The following is a 20,597-nucleotide window of genomic DNA, read 5'->3' as shown; positions in this document are numbered from 1 at the left end:
ACCGCCCTGCTCTTCCTCTCTCACCAGCTGGGCAAGTTGGACAGCCGCCAAGCTGGACGTTAACGCACTTAACAGTCAGACAAGGAGATGTGAGAGATAGAGGGAAGGCAGTGTGTATGTGTGTGTGTGTGTGTGTGTGTGTGTGTGTGTGTGTGTGTGTGTGTGTGTGTGTGTGTGTGTGTGTGTGTGTGTGTGTGTGTGTGTGTGTGTGTGTTGGTGTGTGAGTGGGTTACCAGGTGACAGCCCGGTTAAGACACCTGCCACCTTCAGCAGAGATTAACACAGAAAGCTTCTGCACGATCACACTGCTCACACACACAGTGACACCTTCTAACACACACAAACAGACGGTCGAATGTCGAGACAGGATCTTTGTAGCGGTGACGTAAGGGGCACTGCTGTGAACCGAAAAACACCTAACACCTGCACGCTACAGCCAAAGGGGTCAAAGTAATCCCATCTCAGTCTATCTAGGTCTCAGTCTACCTCCTCATGGTGTTGGCGGCTGTTTTGCATGTTTCTCAGTGGTGTTTTTCGCAAGTTAATTCTAACTCTAAAGTTTTTTTTATGGTTGAAACTATTTTGTTGATGCTTGGGATGAAGAAAGTCTGATTAAATCCCCTCCAAATTTTTGCAGATGCACACCGACACTCCTCCAAACAGAAATCATACAACATGCTAATGCATTCAATACTACGTATCATAGCAAACCATCAAAGAAAACCTGTGATGATTCTGTTGTTAAATATATTCAAACTGCTTCACTAGGTTTAATATAGACTTCATGTAGCCTCAGTATGCTCTGTGCAGCTGTATTAGGGGAAGTGCATTGATATATCAGATTCAGCACAGGAAATACTTAATATTAGGATCAGAGTCAAAAAACATGATGTGGACATCCCTATGTGAGACTGAACTTACCAATGAACCACTTTCTGAACCAGTGCAGTAATGCTTTCATTTTGTTAGAGTGTTTAATTGGCCCCCCCTATTTTAAAACTTTTCCTCCCGGCTCACTGTTTATGCTTTGATGCCCCACCTTATGCCAAAACCCTCATCCTGTAGGTTAAAACCACTCAGCAGCCAGCAAAATGATTTCCCAACTACTTTCCATGCAAACACATTTATTGTCATAACTTGTAATGTGTGTGATGAATGTCTCCTCCTGTGAAGTAATCATTTCAGCTGCCAGGCCTGCTTTTGGCAGTATGCCAAGTTAAATAGCTCAAATTGTTTTAGTAATTTTAAGTCAAATTATCACTTACTGTCAAGAGATTATTAACAGTAACAGCTGCAGCAGGGGGTCATAAGCAGGCATCACTTGTGTGTTTGGGAGAAGGCACCCACTGAGCAATTTTACCCTGATTAGCTGTTTAAAAAATAGGAGGTGGTTCTGGATGTCTTGGATAAAATCAGACTACACAGGGATTAAGAGAAAACGTGTTAGGTGTCAATATTTCACACTAATCTGGGGTTTACAACAAAACTTAAGTTTGACATTCATAGCTGCTTGTGTCATTTTAAATAAGTAATAGTCTAAAACTGCTATTCAGCACCAGAAAGGTCCTGGTGGACATGATGCTGCATGTAACACTGAGTGGGAAGGTAAAAAAAACGCCAATTTAGTCCCCAGCCAAACACATTCTGATCTCTTCCTGCATGTTTGTCTCAGCTTTTCACACATGGCTGCTCCCTGTGACCAATGAATGTGAATCACCGAGCGAAAACTGTAAACATGTTCATGTACAACAGCCAGGAAATGAGTGAAACAATTTTTCTGCTGCCACTATTTTTAGTCCTTTCTGCTGATCAGGTTCCTGATAGCACTACCATGGCTGATCCAAATCACAGCCACATTGGCTGTATTAATTCCCCTGTACAAAACCTGTGGGAGGATGGCATTACATTGGCTCCAGTTTGTTATTCCAGCTCGCTCTAGCCCTAAAGCTCTCTCGGAGCTGCACCGAAACCACAGCTGAAAAGCATACGAGCACTAATATTACTTTCTAATATTATCTCTCTCCACTGAGGTATAGGGACAAAGATGATCTAAGTGATGAATGCCCTTATGGAGAGTCATGCATTTGCTAAATATGGTATATGGTACAGTGAATGGTTTATGGTTTGGTCCAAGAGCTGCAAGGACAGAACAGGTGCACGGTGGAGAAAAATCAGGCATCTGGATCACTGAAAGGTAATTTTAATCCATCTTCATGAACACAGACTTTCAACATTTATCTCATATATGAGTACAAAGCAATAGCCCCAAATTTAAATCCATTTATAGCAATAAGTTGTGTAGTCTGCATTCTCTTTCATACATTGGATTATGAAGTTAAGAGTGTTCAAATTGAACTTCACATTTAAATGGATAATTTCTAAAAATGTACAATGCATGTACAAGCAGACATTTTGACCTTTTTCTATTCGGACAACATAAACATTTTTTCCTTTTGTCCACTACTCCTACATTTTCACTGACCTTTCATAGGCTTTCACCGATAACACTGACAATGAGGCAGCTGAACAAATTTTTTATTTTTCGACGGACAGATCAACTACTTTCAGATCTCGCACTTCAACTGACATTTGAACTGTCCTCAGTGCTTCCATGTGAACTGAAATTTCATCTATTTTTACCACTTATATGTTAACTGACTCTTCAAACTGCCTCTTCATCTTTACTTTATATTGATGTGTCGTCTCTTGAGCTTAAAAGGGAATTTGTGGTTCATTTCAACCGGATGTATTTCCCATAAATGTGGCTGCTGTAGCTCTGTGAGTCTTGCTAACTTTGCTCTCAACAGCTCAGGACTCACTAAAACAGACATACAATTTTCCTAATAAACATGATTTCTGTGTGAATCATTTTAAACATTTGTCTCTTGTCTGTGGCTAACTGCATAGAGCCCTACGGTATATCCAGGGCAGCTTGCTGGCTGACTAAATCACAGTGTCTATTCATCCATTTGTTTACATGTACGGTTACTGTACTCTAAGGAAAATCAAAAAACTAAATGCTGTTAGGGATAATCCCATGTACAATTGTGAGGACTATTATGAGTCAGTTCACTTTGATGGCCAATTGTATTTATTCCAACAGGGCGAACACAGAGAGGAGCTGCATCAAATGGAAGAAGAGGAAAAAAGACAACGACATTTCTCCTTTTAACCCTTATACTTCAACTAACACTTCCACAACTTCCACTGTTAAGTTTACTCCACAACTGCTTTCAGTGCTTATAGTTCAATGAAATTTTAACTGATATTATTTTGTTCATATTTTTGAGCCGGGGCTAATTCATTCGTTCAACTAAATTTATCATCTATACTAAGATGGGCACTTCAACTTAATTTTCACTCAGACTTACTGTAAATTGACTTCAACTGTTGCTGCGTTTCTGCAAAATTACATTGACTGAACCAAACTTTATTAAACTCCATTAAACTATGTATTTTAATAACTAAGGCCCACAGCAATACAATGATATTGAAATGTCTGAACAGGCTTTATCTACTATACTGTTAAATACTTACGTTAATGTATATTTTTCTCTGTTGTTGTATGCGCTGTTACATGGAGGATACATTAATCGATCAAATATTTTTTAAAAGACTTAATATATACTGTTTCGTGCTTGAAGTGAGCATGATCAGCTGGTCAGCACTGAAAGAGCAGCAATTCAGGCCCTAAGTGTGTTTAACCTGTAAAGTCTCGGCGCCTGTGACAAAACGAGCAGCTGACACTGAAGCCGCACACTCTGTAGGGGTCACATGACTGTGTAGTGACACATCAACTGGCTTGAAACCGTGTAATGGACTGGAGCTGTGAGACCACCACACACATACACGTAGTTACACACACACACAGACACACTAATGCATAGATCCACTCGTCTCTTGGCAGAGCATAGAGGAGCAGTATGATGGGAGGAGGGTTGAAACAGCGACAGAGAGGCAGAAAGATGTATATCTGTATGTAGGACCCAGCTGTTACACTAATCTGGCAATCCAACAGGATTAAAGACCACATGTCAAGGCTACCTCACACACACACACGTATATACAGAAACACACACGGACACACACACACACGAGGCCTCTCTGCATGGAATCCTCCTCTATTATAAATGACCTTATGAAACATGCATCTCTGAGTGAGCGAGTGAGTGAGTGTGTGTCACTATCCTGCTGCCAGAAATGCCTTGAGAGTCTGACACAACTGCTGCTCCCACACTCCACAATATGCTGTGTATGTGTGTGCTCATGAGCGTCAGTGTGTGTGTGTGTGTGTGTATTAGAAGTTTTGTTCATGGTGTTTAGGGAGTGCCAGTGTGTGTGTGTGTATGTGTGTATGTATGTGTGTTGGTGAGCATATTGATGTTCGGTTGGTAAAATGTTGCAGCGAGTAGTGAATGCTACTGGTTGGCTGGTGGGTCAATGACTGCATTTTTGTCGCTGCTTCTATGAAGTGCTGGAGAGAGGAGAAGGAGCGAGGCTGAATGCGGATTTATATGTGTGCATGTGTGTATGTGTGTATGTGTGTGTGATTATAGCCTGGCTCAATGGGCCTATTTCTGCAGGGCCAGTGGGAGGGCGTGGCGCCTGTGGCTGGAACTTTTCTCGTGTTTCTAAGGAACTTTTCAAAAGGGCTCAGAAATGTGGCTGCGTGTGAGAGAGAGCACCCCGTGGACCATGATGCCTTTGTGTAGCCGAGAAAGAGGGGCACTCAGAGTACACTCAGAAACGGTAATCAACGGTCTCTTCTCAGCCCCAAATCGGAAAAAACCTCAACACATACACACTTACACAAGAAAAATGCACGCAGACGATGATGAGAATCACATTTCTGCCCATATACAGTGATGTGAATCACAAGGCTTCTTTATCTGCGCGTGTGTTCATATAATTACAGCTTGTGCAATCAGGCTAAAGACAGTCATGCGACTTTACAGACCCCGAGGAAGAAACAACAGGGAGAGGGGGGAAAATCGATGCATAAAAGGCAGAATTTTGGAGAGGGAGAGATACAAATGGAGAATACTTGGGGGGGGGGGGGGGGGGGGGGGTTGGCATGATAGGATGGATGGACCCAAAGGCGGGGTAGGTGGGTGGGTGGTTGTGTTGGGGTTGGAGAAGCAGAAATGAGTGTTTTTGTCTTTGATGCAGGGGAGAAAAATCCAATCAGCCCTGTGTAATTCAATCTGGAATGGAAAGATGCACCTTTGTGAGTGTGTGCGTGTGTGTGTATATGCACAGGGCATGATGCGTATTATTATCATGCCATACCTCTCTTCACACACACACACACACATACAAAGACAAAGAGGAGGTAAACAAATTGCTGCTCCAGGGGCATCCTGGGCAGCTGACCTTGCTACGCTATCTTGGCTCACTCCCATTGGTTGACTGACTTTGGCAAAATGGCACCCAACCGCATCCCTTGGAGCAGTTTTCAGGTCGCTCCAGCAGCCAATGACTGCAGGCAAGGGACTGTCAGCACAGCCAGATAACTGATTGATTTTTCATGTATCATAACAGCCCTTGATATCGAACACTAATTACACAGGTTGCGAGATCTGGCAGCAGGCTGAACTCGAGATAAGGCGCGAGCAGCATATGGTCCGTCTTAATGGGCTGCGCAGACTGAATGCTTGTGACCTAATCAGATATTTATCATGAGATAATGATTAACTCTAACAAATCAATGTCAGAAGACTTGAGTGAATCATGAGCCAACATGAGAATCTGGTACGGGACATTTTCTTTATCCTGATTGTGTTGCCTCAGAGGACATGCAGATGTATGCAAGAGTTTAACAGATCCTCTAACAATCTATCTATCAATCTATCTATCTATCTATCTATCTATCTATCTATCTATCTATCTATCTATCTATCTATCTATCTATCTATCTATCTATCTATCTATCTATCTATCTATCTATCTATCTATCTATCTATCTATCTATCTATCTATCTATCTATCTATCCATCTATCTATCTATCTATCTAGAGCCATCTTCAACAGGTACTTTTTATACATTGTATGACGTGGCATTCTTTTTGAAAATGACCAAAAAGACAGTGTATAATCTCTCAATTCAGATGTTATATGATCAATGTTATGCAACCTTTTATAGTACTAGCAGTCCCTAGTGTTTTTACATGGTGCAAGTCTCCTGCAAGTGGAATAATGAAAGGTAAAAAGTTAAAAAGATCGAAAAGACACCATACTAGACTCTTCACTCTTCAAAGTCGTTTTATTCATTTCGATCTTCACTCTTTAAAATGTTCAAATGAAATCATCCAGGACAGGATTATCACTCCTTATAACTCAAAGAGTCCACCTCAGGGTCACATTTTAAAGGAATACTTCAACTTTTGGAGAAATATGCCTTTGCTGTCACATGCAACATTAAGAGTCTTGTCGCCACAGTGTGTTTGCCAGGTTTGTTACCATTGTGACTCTACAGGGGAGCAACACCAAAATGTGCTCATCAACCAAGTTTTCTTTAACTTGAGTTGCTGCATAGTAGTAGTAGTGAATAGATAGATAAAGTCTTGTTAATCAAAACTTCCAGCATGCTAACTTCCTTTAAAACCATATATTGTATCTCTATCATTCTGTTTATACGGGTTAAACAAGCAAGATACATAATGTAAATTTGCTTTACTGGTGTTGGTTTTATATTTCTCTCACTTTACTCTTCTTCCAGTCTTAATGCTAAGCCAGCACCGTAACTGATGCAAAAACACCTGCAGAGCAGCTATTTCCCCAAAATGTTGAACTGTCCCTTTAAAGAGCTATAAACTAAATGGATCAGGAAACACGCTGCTACATGGATTATTAAGCAATGCTATCAAATGCATTCTCTAGGTAGACATAAGCACGCAGATAGAGGATTAACAGGTAAAATGTGCAGAACAGTGTTAGATATTACTCTTGTAGGAGTTCCCTGTTACTGCTCAGACAAGTGTGATCATTTCACAGCTCAAAAATAAATATTATTCTCTCTCTCTCTTCAGGTGAGAAAACGTTCATTCATCTCTGACTGTTCTTTAACGGTATGGTTAAAGATAGCTTCATCCCTCCGCAGGCAACATTACTCACTGACTAATTAATTAGGAGGTATATTTAAGTAACTAATGGCTCGAGAATGATTGTCTAATGGAGATTAGGGCTCAGTGTAACAATCGGTGATCGTTAATTCGTTGGTAGTAGAGGCCTCGTTTAATCAAAGAGTGATTGTGGGGCTTGCGAGTGGTGGAAATGGTCAGCGTCGGTGTAAACGAGTGGAAAAGTGTTAGTGGAGGACAGGGAAATATATGGGTTATGATACGATCTTGCTCTTACAGCCTTCCTCTCTCTTCTGCCTGTGTGTAATCCTGTCCAGGTTGTTCTCTCCATTCAATCCGTCTCAGCTGTCCTAAGCTCTTTACAGGCCTGCGTTAACCACCACGTGTCTCTCTCTCTCTCTCTCTCTCTCTCTCTCTCTCTCTCTCTCTCTCTCTGCTGCTGCTACCAATCCACCCCATCCATCTCCCTTTCATTTTCTCTTTTTTTCCCCCTCGTCAGCTCCTTTGCTCTTTTATCATTTTGCTTTACCTAAAGCCAGTCCCTCCCCGTTCATTCCTCCTACTATTTTCTGATGAGCTCCTCACATCCTTTTTACCACTGCCACATATTAACAAATTCTGTTCTCTGTCTCCTCTTCCTTTTCCTTTCCGTCGGCAGCATTTTGTTCTTTTCTCCAATCTGCTTTTTTTCCCCATCCTGAGCCGCCACCCCTCCTTTTATATCACTTTTGTCTGTGATTGCCTCTGACCTCATTCCCCTTTCATTCTCTTCAAATCTCCACTCCTTCAATCTCGACACAAGATGTAATCACGTTCAAACCTGTCGCCACACCTTTCTGCTTTGTCCAGTTTTACCAACAAAAGTACCAAAGTGCTGCTAGGATACGATTTCTGTTCAGAAATAACTAAACTGAACTAACTTCTATGTGTCACAGGAAGCCTGGTGAAGTTTGTGGGGGTATTTTATGTCTGTACTTGAAAGTAAACAGTAAGACATGACAGGATATGAAGGGAGAACAAAGGTCTTTGGCCAGAATCAAAATGGGGGCAGTCATGTTATGGTATATGCAACCCAAATCTTATTACAGGCCAGTCTCTAAATGTTTTGCTCAATTAGAGACTGAGCACAATATCCCAGCTATCAAGGTTTGTAAGTGGCTGCTGTTCAAGCAAATACTGTGCAATTAGAAATCCCCAGACGATCCGTAGGCTGGTATTGCGGGACTACCTAAACTTCAATACTTTTCCCCAACTAAGAGAAAAGTGTTAGTACCAATAAGTAGTAGCATCACGTATCAAGAGAGAACACTGCAAGAACGCAAGCATTTTTTCACCCTGTTCATCTCGTTTAATCATTTTGAAACTAGGCCTCAACGCCTCTTCTGTACCGGCCAAAATGCATCTATTGAGTTTTGAAAACTGTTAAATACTGAAAGTTGCCATCAAATATCTGATTGTATCTATCCTATTCTTTAATCAGGTGTTTTCATATATTTGATTCCTTATTTTGTTGGTTTTAGACATTGATAACATTGAAATTCATTGATTCATTGAAAAAATAATCATCAGCTTAATTGACTATGAAAATACTCATTAGTCGCAGCCCTAAAGCAAACTATAGATCAACTACTTCAATTTGTCAAAACAATAAATAGTGTCAAAAGAAGTCCTGCTTCTCCTCTGTCAGTGCTTCCTCCTCCTCTTCCTCCTGCGGTGTATCATGTTTCAGTGTTTGTGTGACCTGTTTGTGTGACCTGTCAATCTATCATGTGTATCTGCCTCATTCATATCATGTCCTGTCACACAGATACCCCCTATCAGTCCAACAAGGGAAACAATTATCATATCACACACACACACAATACACTTGAGGACACACACTCTGATAAACACATACACACACATAGAGTCAGGGTGTCAGTCAGCCTTTTAGACCTGTGTCTCTGGTGGCCAAGATTAGGGCTAATCCACAACTGTTGGAATGAAAGATTAAGAATGAATCACCTGCTGCCGCAAAGGTGTGTTTGTGTGTGTGTGTGTGTGTGTGTGTGTATTTGTGTGTGTGTGTGTGTGTGTTCGAATATGTGTGTGTGCATGGAGGTGTTAAGAGAAAGGCCATAATGGGAAAGAGAACCTGCTGCAACCCTCTAAGCAATATTACAGATCCCAACCCTCCCCAACCACACACACACACACACACACACACACACACACACACACACACACACACACACACACACACACACATAGCTCATTAGCTTCGGTGGCTTGTTGAAACTGCAAATGCCTTTGAAAGAGCCCTTTAAAGCACTGGGGTTCAAAGGTTTACTTGAGAGGGTCTACACATGCCTACTTGTACACACACACACACACACACACACACACACACACACACACACACACACACACTCACACACACCACACAGCGGGTTTCAGTGTCTGTATTTAATTGGATCGATGTTCTTCCCTCATGGCTTGCCAATAATTGAGGGGACGTGAGTAACATGTGGGAAGCCTTTTGTTACTAAGTTCCTGTTTATTAAGACAGGCAGTATAAATGAGGAGCTCTGCGGGGCTGGAGGAGGAGGAGGAGGAGGAGAAAGAAGGAGAACGACGACAAGGGTTGGCGGGTTGGGGGGGCTGTGGAGATGGATGGATGGATGGAGAGAGGAAAAACGTTGCAACAATGAGCTCCTGACCTCGTTCACTCCTCTGTCGGGACGTTGGCTAAATAATTCAAACACACACGTATACAGTCACATGCCTCTCGCACACAGTATTTCCTCGCTCTCGTTCGCACAGACAGCCTCCCTGTGCTCCCTCTTCGCCTTCTCTTCCTTCATCTCACATGTAAACACAGGCGCACATGTAAAAACACACACCTATATAAAATCCCCCTTTGAACACTGCTCAGGAAGCTCTCTGGATTTGAAGCTTGAAGGCCGGATCCATAAACACTATACTTCCTGTGTTCGTCCTATAACCCTGTGACCAATTAAGCACACACACACACACACACACACACACACACACACACACACACACACACACACATACACCAGTCAACAAACAAGTCAATCTCTTTCACTGAAACACACACACATATACACTCTTTGCCCTAGGTCACTTTTGTGGACATTACATAGACTTACATTAATTTCCTGGAGACTTACCCAAACCCAAACCTTAACCACTGACCCAAAAAGCAGCGTTTTACAAATTGGGGACACGGCTTTTGTCCCCAATTGGACAAGTCGTTCCCAATTAACTGGTCTTAAGTCTGAAATTTGTCCTCGAAAGTAGCCTATGACAGACACCCCCCTCTACTCCCCCCAACCACACACACACACACACACAGCAGTATGCAAACAAGTCTGTCACCCACTCACACAGAAACTGAAGCTCTGCGCATTAATGCTAATGAAATTGTGATTAAATATTAGCATCAAAAAACTTTTTTTTTAATCTTGATAAAAACAACACAGATAAGGTTAAATTAATCTCTAAAAATGAAAGGAGTGATTAATTCTTTATCCTCCTTAATGAAAAACATGCAAAAAAAGTAGACATCTGTAAATTAAAAGTGACAAAATGTCTTTGTTATCAAAGAAAAAGATGAAGATAGTTGGAAAATAGACGCTGTAGCTGACAGATTAAAGACAAAAAAATATGAGGCGATGACAAATTGAGTGTCAAAAACGAATAGCCAATCTTGCGTGTTAAATCTGTCTTTTTTTTATTGAACTTTTCTCCTTCTGGTGCTGACCTGAGCGCATTTCTCTGCAACCTTCAGCACTCTAAAAGACATGAATCCTGTTAGATGACAAATGATTGCATCAGTCTACTATGAGCCATTCAGATTTTCAGGCTGATATAAAACTCATCCCCATTTTACTTGATCTTTAAGTCTTCTTGCATGGTCTTAAAGATGTTCCCCTGAGATGACGCTCTCTCTAACCTCCACTGAGTTTTCGTTTACAAGCTCTCTCTCTATCACTATTACGTGCAGACAAACTTACAGCGCTTTGAGGGGGCATAGTGGCCATTTTCACAGCTGGGTGCTCCCAGAGGTGAGTGATACGATATCCAGTCGGAGCAAATCATAAATGTCTCTTATCAATGAGAAGAAGCCAAGGAAACATGTTCCTTGCAAAGAGCATGGAAAGCAGAGGAGCTCTGATATCATTTATGGCCAACAGGAGTTTAATATACAGTGTTGTTTCAAAGATTTATACTTTTTTGCTACACTCTAGGAAGACAGCATAGTTGATTATACATATTGCCATTTTTTTTGGGCTAAATCAATACAAAAGTGAGTCTAAAGTTTTTTGGAGGAAATTGTAGCTGCAACTGATGATTATTTTCATTGCTCGCATTAATAACGTTTTTGGTTTTCTGATAAATTGCTTAATCAATTTGTCTACAATCAATTGAATCATGAGTATGTTATTTCTTCACTGTGTAGCAGCCTCAAAAGTTTCACAGTGAAGCGAAAAAGTAATAATGCTACTTTCTGCAATGAGTCACATTTTATAGCTGTAAACGCCAGCTGTGTGATTCTACATCTGACAGTGAGCCACAACAAACATGATGAGTAAGTGTCCAAATTTGAATTTACTGCTCTTTGAGTGTCTATTATACAGGGAGTAGTGAGTGAGGCTTGGTTTCAGACAGTTATTCTATAAAATGTGAAAAATAGTTTAAAAAAATTATGAAGATTCAAAAAAGAAAAAAACTAAGAAAACAGTAAATCATCAAAAATGAGAAGTTGAAACGGAGTGAAATTAGTTAAACTATTAAACAATTATCAAAATTGTTGCTGATTAATCTTCTTTGATAAAATGATCCAAACTCAAAGTCGCCTTACTACCAGTTTGCTAAGTTGTCATGGACATGTATCTGTTGACATGCCATCTCAGGCACTGAGCTCACATGTTAACTGGTCCACCTCCGTGACACCAGAATGAACCCTGCCCGAAGAAGACCCTGTTGAAAGCTCCAGAAAAGTTAGAAACCGGACCTCAACTTGGAAATTAGTTTGTCAAACTTCTTGTTTCCAGAGACAAAAATTTGCAAATGTAAAATAGCTGCAATGATGATTCCAATTAGACAAACAAACAGGCCAACAGATGGAGAAGGAGATGGAGGGAGGCGTGTGTTGGGGGTCAGATGGAGGCCATACTCTGAGCGATGACACACAGGGTCCAGTCGGGAGTGTGAAGGCCGGCCTTATCGCAGTCTCAGCCTGCTCTTATCAGCCACCTGCCAAGAACTACACATTCCAGCAGTCCCGTTGGACCACAGTGTGCTTCAGCTCTGCGTGACCCCGCCCATCCGGCCCTTCATTAACATAATTATCCCGTCGTTACGGAGACGCGTAAGAAGAGATGCAGGGACACACGTACTTGCTCTCGAACAAACGCACACACTGATAATATGAGTAAAACTGATAATAGCATTCAAATCCTTCTCAGCAGCATTAATATGCTGGTGGAAGGCATCTGTGATTTTCACTCTGTCAAACACACACACACACACACACACACACACACACACACACACACACACACACAGACACACACACACACACACACACACACACACACACAGGTTTGTTAGTGGGAAGGAGGCGCCCTGTTTCTGGGGGTTTTATTTATAGCGTAGGCTCTAACACACAGAGATCCCAGAATGCTTTGTGGTTTTTTGAGCCGGCACTGCGTTTATGCTCTCTAATTTAAAGTCCTGTAATAGCACAAGCACACACACACACACACACGCACACACACACACACACCCACACATACATACACACACACACACTACTGTAAAAGTGAGACACAACTGCGGCTCTAGTTTTTAATTTATTGTAGTGGAACAGATGGGCAAGAGAGGAGAAGAGGGATTGGAGGAAGAAGAGGAGGAAAAAAGGCAGAGGAGGGGGAGAAGAGTAAAGAAAGAAAAAAACAAAGGTGAGGGGAAAAAAAGAGAAAAGAGTTGAATGAGAGAATGAGATATGAAAAGCTGTGAATGAGAGAAGCAACAGAAGGTAAAAAAAACAAAAAAAACAATGAGCAACAGAATGAAAAAGAGGAAGAGAGAAGGGAGGGGAGGGAACGGAGAGGGGCAATAAAGCCGTGACAGCGGCAGCCATGCTGGTTGTCATGGCGACGGCCACGGAGAGCAGGTAGAGCACAGTCTCCTGGGAGTGAGCAGTGTGTGCCTCCCTCCCCCACCCTCTTTCTCTCTCTTTCTCGACATCCCTCCATCCTGGCTCCGTTACCATCCCTTCATCTCCATCTTTCTGGCCTCGCTCCATCCCCTCGCTGTCATCCAGCCCTCATTTCCCCTTTCTTCCTTCCATCCATCGTTCCGTCTCTGTGTCCCGAGATCCCCCATCTTCTCCTTCCTTCTTTCCCCTCGCCTCACACTCCATCCTTCTTCCACTCCTGGTCCCTTTCCTTTCCCTCAGTTTCTGGACTCTACCGCCTCTTTTCCCGTCCTCATTTGATCACTCAGAGCTCTTTACATCCTTCTCTCTCATCTAGCATCCCCATCTCACCATTACCTTAACTCTTTTTCCATCCTCCACTCCTTCTTCCCTCTTTCTCATTATCTTGTGGTCTGTACACCTCCCTTTTTTCCACTCGTCTCCTCTCCCTCCCTCCTGTTGTCTCTATATTCATCTAACCTCCCTCTCCAGAGGATATGTATGTGAATATGTCTGTGCAGTGCTGCCCAATTACTGCAAGGGAGACTGTGTGTTTAGTATCTACTCGAGCTGTGTTTCCAGCCTGTTTTGACCTACCTAAAAAACACCTCCAGCATTCCCCGTCTCCCTCTGACTCACTGAATCAACAAAACTGCCGCACACCACGACTATTCACCAACGCAGCCAGTGCAGCGTACATCTGCGTGTTTGTGTGTGTGTAAAGCTAATCAGGAAGTTAATGTTAATGTGCATCAGTGCATGTATGTGAGCTAGCACATGTCCACACTGTCCACTGCAGGTTGCTGGTCATGATGCGAGGAGCCGAAAGTTTCCAGCTGGATGAATTCAGGCAATAACTGCATTCTTTCACATACGTGGGATGACTTGAATACATTCCTCGGGAAAGTTTAGTGTTTCACAACGTTGTGTGGAGCCAAAGGATTGAAGAAGGTACTTTCTGAACCGTGACTGAGATTTCACAGTGATTAGACAGAGCTCAGCCTGGGTGCAAGTAAATAACATGTATTTATGTGGCATTGGCGCGATTATATTAGCTCTAAGTGTGAAATAACAACAAGGGAGGATAGTAATGGACAATAAAATATAATTAACAACAATGAAATAACGTTTAAAAGGCAAAACACCAGTTAAGAAACGTGAGGGAATAAATAAAATAAGCTTTTTTTTAATGTAAAATATTGGACAAAGTGAAATGTTCAGTGAGAAGTCAGTAACTCATCAATCTGCTGCTAGTGTAGTTAAATATTTCAAGTTAAATGGATGGTCTGATGGAGAGAAGTCAACTGTTTTCAAAGTTTAAAGGGAAAAGGCATTTAATGTCGGGTCTCCATTTTAATCCGAGCTCTGGGAACATCCAGCTGACACTTGAATGTTCTCGGTAAGCTTCAACACGTAGCGCATGATGGAGAGTAACTCCGTAAAATAAATTTTACGCTGAATTTTAAACTCTAACTCTACTCGCAACAAAAGCGAGACTGGACTAGAGTAATGTGCTGCCTGGGTTGGAGCATTTTCAACCATCTGTAGATGAGCCACAGCTCCCTTAGTTAATGAACTACAATAATATAATCCTGAAGACAGAAAAACACACACGTGGATTAATCATATTTTATAAATTGGAAAAACGGGTGTACTGTCTAGTGTCTAGCAGAGACTTTCAGTTTGATTTACTCACTGGAAATCTTTCATAGACTGTTCAGCTATCAAAATCCAGGGAGAAGAGAGGAGGCAAAGAAAATGTCGATATCCATCCGAGTCGCCTTTATTTTGTCACCATGAGCTTTATGAGAGCCAACGAGAGCTCTGTTGATGTTTTCGGCTCTGAGGCCCTAAACCCTCTGATAGTGGAGGCTGTTGAGGCCCCACACAATCAGTAATGACAGGAAGAGCTGCAGACTCTACTCAGGAATGTGTAAAAGATTTTGTTGAGTTATTTGCTAGATTGGTGTGAATGTATATCTAAAGAAACACCTTTTTTTCTTTCATTGTCAGTTGAAGACTCACAACTTCTGAAAATCAAACTCTGGGGGCCAAAAATGAAGGCCTCTGTTTAATCCTCACTCCAACCAAGAACGTTTTCTATACAGAGTTTCTCGTTAGCTAATAAAACTTTTTTTTTCTTTATTGCAAATTCTGAGCTCTCATTGTTCGTTTGGCCTCAGAGGGAGCACACACTGAAATAACAGGTATTGTGAAAGCAAGTTTCTCCGTCCCCACAATCTGTTATCAGTCTAATGGGAAATGGGAAATCCGTTCCTTCTGAGTTGAATCAGACACTAAAACTTTATCCACGAGAAAGAAAAACTAATTTTCAGTCAAATGTGGCGCATCTGCCAACCAAGGCCCATGTGATAAGAAATTACTTTCAGATATGAGTGAGCAGTGTGTGTACACATCCAACACACACACACACAAATAGCTGAAGGGAGGAGATGAAGAGAGGAAGGGGGGGGGGGGGGGGGGGGGGGGGGGTTGTTTTTCTCACTGAAAGCTATCATTATTCTCCTGTTTTCTGTCCGTTCTCCCCTCCAGACGTCGCTTTTTCTGAATGTAACACCGGATATGAACCGTGATCTCTTTCATTTCCTGAATCCACTGGGAGGTGACCCCCACACACCCACCCATCCTCTCTCTCTCACACACACACACACACCTGAAATACCGCTACCACCAGAGTGTTTTCTACCTGCCAGCTTGTGTGTGTGTGTGTGTGTGTGTGTGTGTGTGTGTGTGTGTGTGTGTGTGTGTGTGTGTGTGTGTGTGTGTGTGTGTGTGTGTGTGTGTGTGTGTGTGTGTGTGTGTGTGTGTGTGTGTGTGTGTGTGAGGGGGGACTTTGTCCTCCAGGAGAGTGAGAAGGACCCACTTCCTGTGTCAAATTGCCTCTAACATTCCACACTCTCCCTCAATCCGCCTCGCTCAGGCTATTTTTTCCTCTTTCTTGCTCCTTCTCTCTTTCTAAACCTCTCTATGGGGGGCTTTGTCTGCTATAAGAGGCACAAAACACTGATTCATTCCACGAGTTAAACATGAATCTTCAAGAACACAACGCTTTTCCGCCTCACACACACGCACGCACACTCTCTCACATACACTCTTCAAGGAGCGAGGGCTGGCGAGAACAAGTTTTTGGCAGCGGAGATTCACTATTTTTGAGCCTACACACAGACAGATGGACAGTCAGTGCTCTCATGAAGGCAGACGGATGCGCACACACATACATACACACACACACACACACACACACACACACACACACACACACACACACACACACTGGCTATCCATGGGACACAACAGATGTCTGTGGGAAAATCAGTCTCCCATGTAAAATATAGCTGTCCGGATATGATGTCACCACACCAATAACAGGAAATATCCCCCGAGACACAACACTAAGGACTACTCATCTGAAGAAACACACACACACACAAACACACGTAGTCAGTAAGTTAGAAGCCGGGGGGGCATCTAAAGAAAGATCTCGTCAGCAAATGCATGTGGACTGTGGGTCGTGTGTGTACATGCGTTCAAGGACTGGGTTGCTTGAGGTGAGCCTTGCAATTATAAGAGTGTTGACGTGTGTGCGTGTGTGTCTGTGTGTGTGCGTGTCTGTTATAACACCTGCACCCCTCTGTGCTGTACTCCTAAAAGTGTATCTTTAAGTGTGTGTGTGTGTGTGTGTGTGTGTGTGTGTGTGTGTGTGTGTGGTGTGTGTGTGTGTGTGTGTGTGTGTGTGTGTGTGTGTGTGTGTGTGTGTGTGTGTGTGTGTGTGCGTTGTGTGTATATGTGTGTCACACCTGTCTCCATCTGTACACTTAAAGACAGAATAGGTCAGCTCGAGGCCAAGGACCTTGGCAAGCATTGCAACCGACTGACCCAGTAATAATCAGTGTGTGTGTGTGTGTGTGTATGTGTGTGTGTGTGTGTGTGTGTGTGTGTGTGTGTGTGTGTTTGTGTGTGTGTGTGTGTGTGTGTGTGTGTGTGTGTGTGTGTGTGTGTGTGTGTGTGTGTGTGTGTGTGTGTGTGTGTGTGTGTGTGTGTGTGTGAGAGAGTGTCTCTAGTGTTGAAAACCAAGGCCAAAACCAGCGCAGCATCACTGTAGGAGCAGCCGATTGGAACAACATTCAGAGCAGTGGACTGTACAGACTGTATCTCTGTATCTCAGTGTCTACTGCCCAAAGGCCCTAAAACCTAGTTCAGAGAGCTTTAATATTTTGGTTTAGATTGTGCTCATGTGGTACATATTTCTGAGTGAGGCTGTGTCAAAAACGAACATATCTTAAAGAGGACCGGTTCACAGTTTTCCCAGTCTTTCTGTCAGGTGCCCAAATAACACTGACATGTTTTTTTTTTACTGCTGTAATCATTCCTCCAGTTCATATTGGCCAGTAGAAGAGCCCTTCATAATGCACTTACAATGTAAATAATGGGGGCCAAAAATATTATTATTATTATTATTATTATTATTATTATTATTATTATTATTATTATTATCAGTGGTATTAGTTTCTGATGCTAATATGAAGCTTCAGCTGACCAAATGAGTATCTTTCAATGTTACAGTCTTTTAGTGCCAGAGTCCCTCTTTTTGTTTACTATACTTCCAACACAGAGGACGTTTGATGCAAAAAACTGTAACGTGGCAGATATCCACTTGATATGAGTAACTCAGACTGCTGAAGCCTCATTTAAGCTTCACGTCTACTTTTAAATGACTGTGTGGACACACTGTGGATTTTGGACTCCATCACTTCCACTGAAAGCACATTTGAAGATCTTTTAATAGTCAATATGAACAGGAGGAATTATCACAGTGAGGAAAACCTCTTTCTGTGCTCATATGGGCGTCTGACAGTTGTTTGAAATATACTTGAACCTATGCTCTAGGTCTGGTTGCACTGGTCTTAATGAGGGGCATGGAATCATCAGTAAATGTACAGAAGGTTGTAGGTTGTGTGTCAGGAGAAATCAAACAGTATTTTTTTCACCCCAGGGCACCTAACAGATTAATGTGGCACTGAATGAAGGAAAAGATAGAGGACACGAACATGAACTCACTATTCAGCAGCAGAGGTAGGCTACTACAGGCTACAGGGATGTATTTTGAGGATGTCACGTTCAAAAGTAGGCCTAGATCTGCGTTTTGATTATTTTTGGTGCCTGTTTCCTTTTTCTCTCAATGATTCAATGAACTTCCTCCCTCCTCTTCCTCCACCTCCTCCTCCTCATAGGATAAATCTGGATTAATCGGTAGCGGAAGTGTGGGCGTGCTATGGGGAAGGGGGGGGGGGGTTGGCCGTGAAAACTCGCCGTGGATGGTTCCGGAAGAGGAGGTGTGCGTGGAGAGGAGGGGGTGTGGAAGCTCGCGCCATTCCTAAATCAGCTCCCCTGCTCGCGATTCCAGATGACATCATATATCCAAAGCCTCCGTTCGCTCACCGCATCGCTGTTAACTTCCCCGTTACCCCACCCACTTTTTGCCACAAACACACACTGCTGCGCACACACACACACACACACACACACACACACCACAGATCTCCGGTTCCAGCAGAAGGATGCTCCCGGACAATCCGGACAATAAGACCGCCGCCGTCATTTGGCAATTAAGGGAATGAGCACCTCACAGGTTGGAGATCGGACATCCAATCCCTCCCCTTACACACATACACACACTCTCTCTCTCTCTCTCTCTCTCTCTCTCTCTCTCTCTCTCTCTCTCTCTCTCTCTCTCTCTTTCTCACACACACACACACACACACACACACACACACACACACACACACACACACACACACACACACACACACACACACACACACGTCCTGCAGCGCGACTACCCGGCAATAAGTCGTTAAAGCCGCAGTATGACTGGAGCCCCCCAAATTAACGGCAGGATGTGAGCCGGGGACACAGACACCACATACCGAGGCATCGCACAAAGACCCGTAATCAAGCTCAATTAGAGATTACCGCTAATTACTGACACACACACACACACACACAGACGCACACGCACACACACACACACACACACACCACACTTACACACACCTCCCTGACTCGAGGGGACACGCAGGCCACAATAAAACCCCCGACAGAGACACAAAGGCTCTTGTCTGTGTGTCTGTGTGTTGTGTGTGTGTGTGTCTGTAAAAGCGGGGGGGGGGGGGGGGGGGGGGGGGGGGGGGGGGGGGGGGGGGGGGGGGGGGGGGGGGGGGTGCAAGGGAGCCGCCAGCCCAACGGGAGTCAATAAGGGCTGATAATGAAGCCTAGGTCGAGCGCAGGTTTTCCTACCGATAACCGACCATCAACCGTCTCATTCATGATAGCGCAGCGCACTCACACACATTGCAACACGCACTAAATATGCTTGTGGTCCTGTGTGTGCACAAGAGCTCAACCCGGTTAACAAAGGGATATGTGGCTCGTGCTTACCGTGGTGGCGTGAGCAACCAGCGCCGTCAGCGCCAATAGACAAGGCAGCTTCATGGTCGGGGTGCGCAGCCTCCCGGTGCCGCCGCTGCCTTCTCGGGGGGTTCGGGGAGGTGGGGGAACAAAAGCTGCTGCTGCTGCTTATTCTGCTGACTGATCTGTCTCGGTGTCTCTCTAGCCTGTCCAACTTCAGAGCGCGCTGCCCGTCCCGCGCGACCATCCGTCCTTCTAATCGGGCTTTTTAATCCAAGGCTTCACACGCTGCTCTGCTGCTGGTCCCGGTCACCAGTAAACCGGAGATTTCTGCGAGGGCCTCTTCTCCCTTCTCACTGTCTGTTTGTCCGACTTTTTGTGCTCGAGACTAGATAGATTTACTACCGGGAGACGCCAGACCACCTTCTCTCGTCTCTCTCTCTCTCACGTCTCTCTCTCTCTCTCTCTTCTCTTCTCTCTCTCTCTCTCTCTCTCTCTCTCTCTCTCTCTCATCTCTCTTCTCTCTCCTCTCTCTCTCTCTCTCCTCTCTCTCTCTCTCTCTCCTCCCCTCTCTCTCGCGGTGAGGGCAGGATGTTCCGTATGGCGACGCTGCTTGGCCTGGGAGTCTGGTAGGAGAGGGTGTGTGTATGTGTGTGTGTAGCCTATGTATGTGTTGTGGTGTGGAGAGAGAGAGGAGATGGGGGGGGGGGGGGGGGGGGGTGTTCTCTGCGAGCAAGGGCGAGGATGCCCCCCTGCAGCACGTTTAGGCACCCGCAGCCCTAAAGTAGCCCTTCAGCACACAGACACACACTCATACATGGTTAAGCAGCCTGGCGCATTACGCACCGCGGGGCACTCATGGCCGCTCTCGGTTTGTGCCC

General features: G+C 43.7%; 1 protein-coding gene across 1 annotated transcript in view; it reads right to left on the bottom strand.

Annotated features, from left to right (window-relative positions):
• sdc3 (syndecan 3) overlaps nucleotides 1–20,134 on the bottom strand; it is a 38,931-nt gene extending 18,797 nt beyond the window's left edge. Inside the window, exon 1 of the mRNA XM_062436402.1 lies at nucleotides 19,747–20,134. Coding sequence (XP_062292386.1) covers nucleotides 19,747–19,800 — 54 coding nt within the window. The 5' untranslated portion in view covers nucleotides 19,801–20,134. The remainder of the gene's footprint in view (nucleotides 1–19,746) is intronic.
• Nucleotides 20,135–20,597: the final 463 nt, after the last annotated feature.

Source organism: Scomber scombrus, chromosome 16 (assembly GCF_963691925.1).
Source record: "Scomber scombrus chromosome 16, fScoSco1.1, whole genome shotgun sequence".
NCBI lineage: Eukaryota > Metazoa > Chordata > Actinopteri > Scombriformes > Scombridae > Scomber > Scomber scombrus.
The sequence above is the reverse complement of the archived record's forward strand: the minus strand, read 5'-3'. Positions and strand labels throughout refer to the sequence as shown.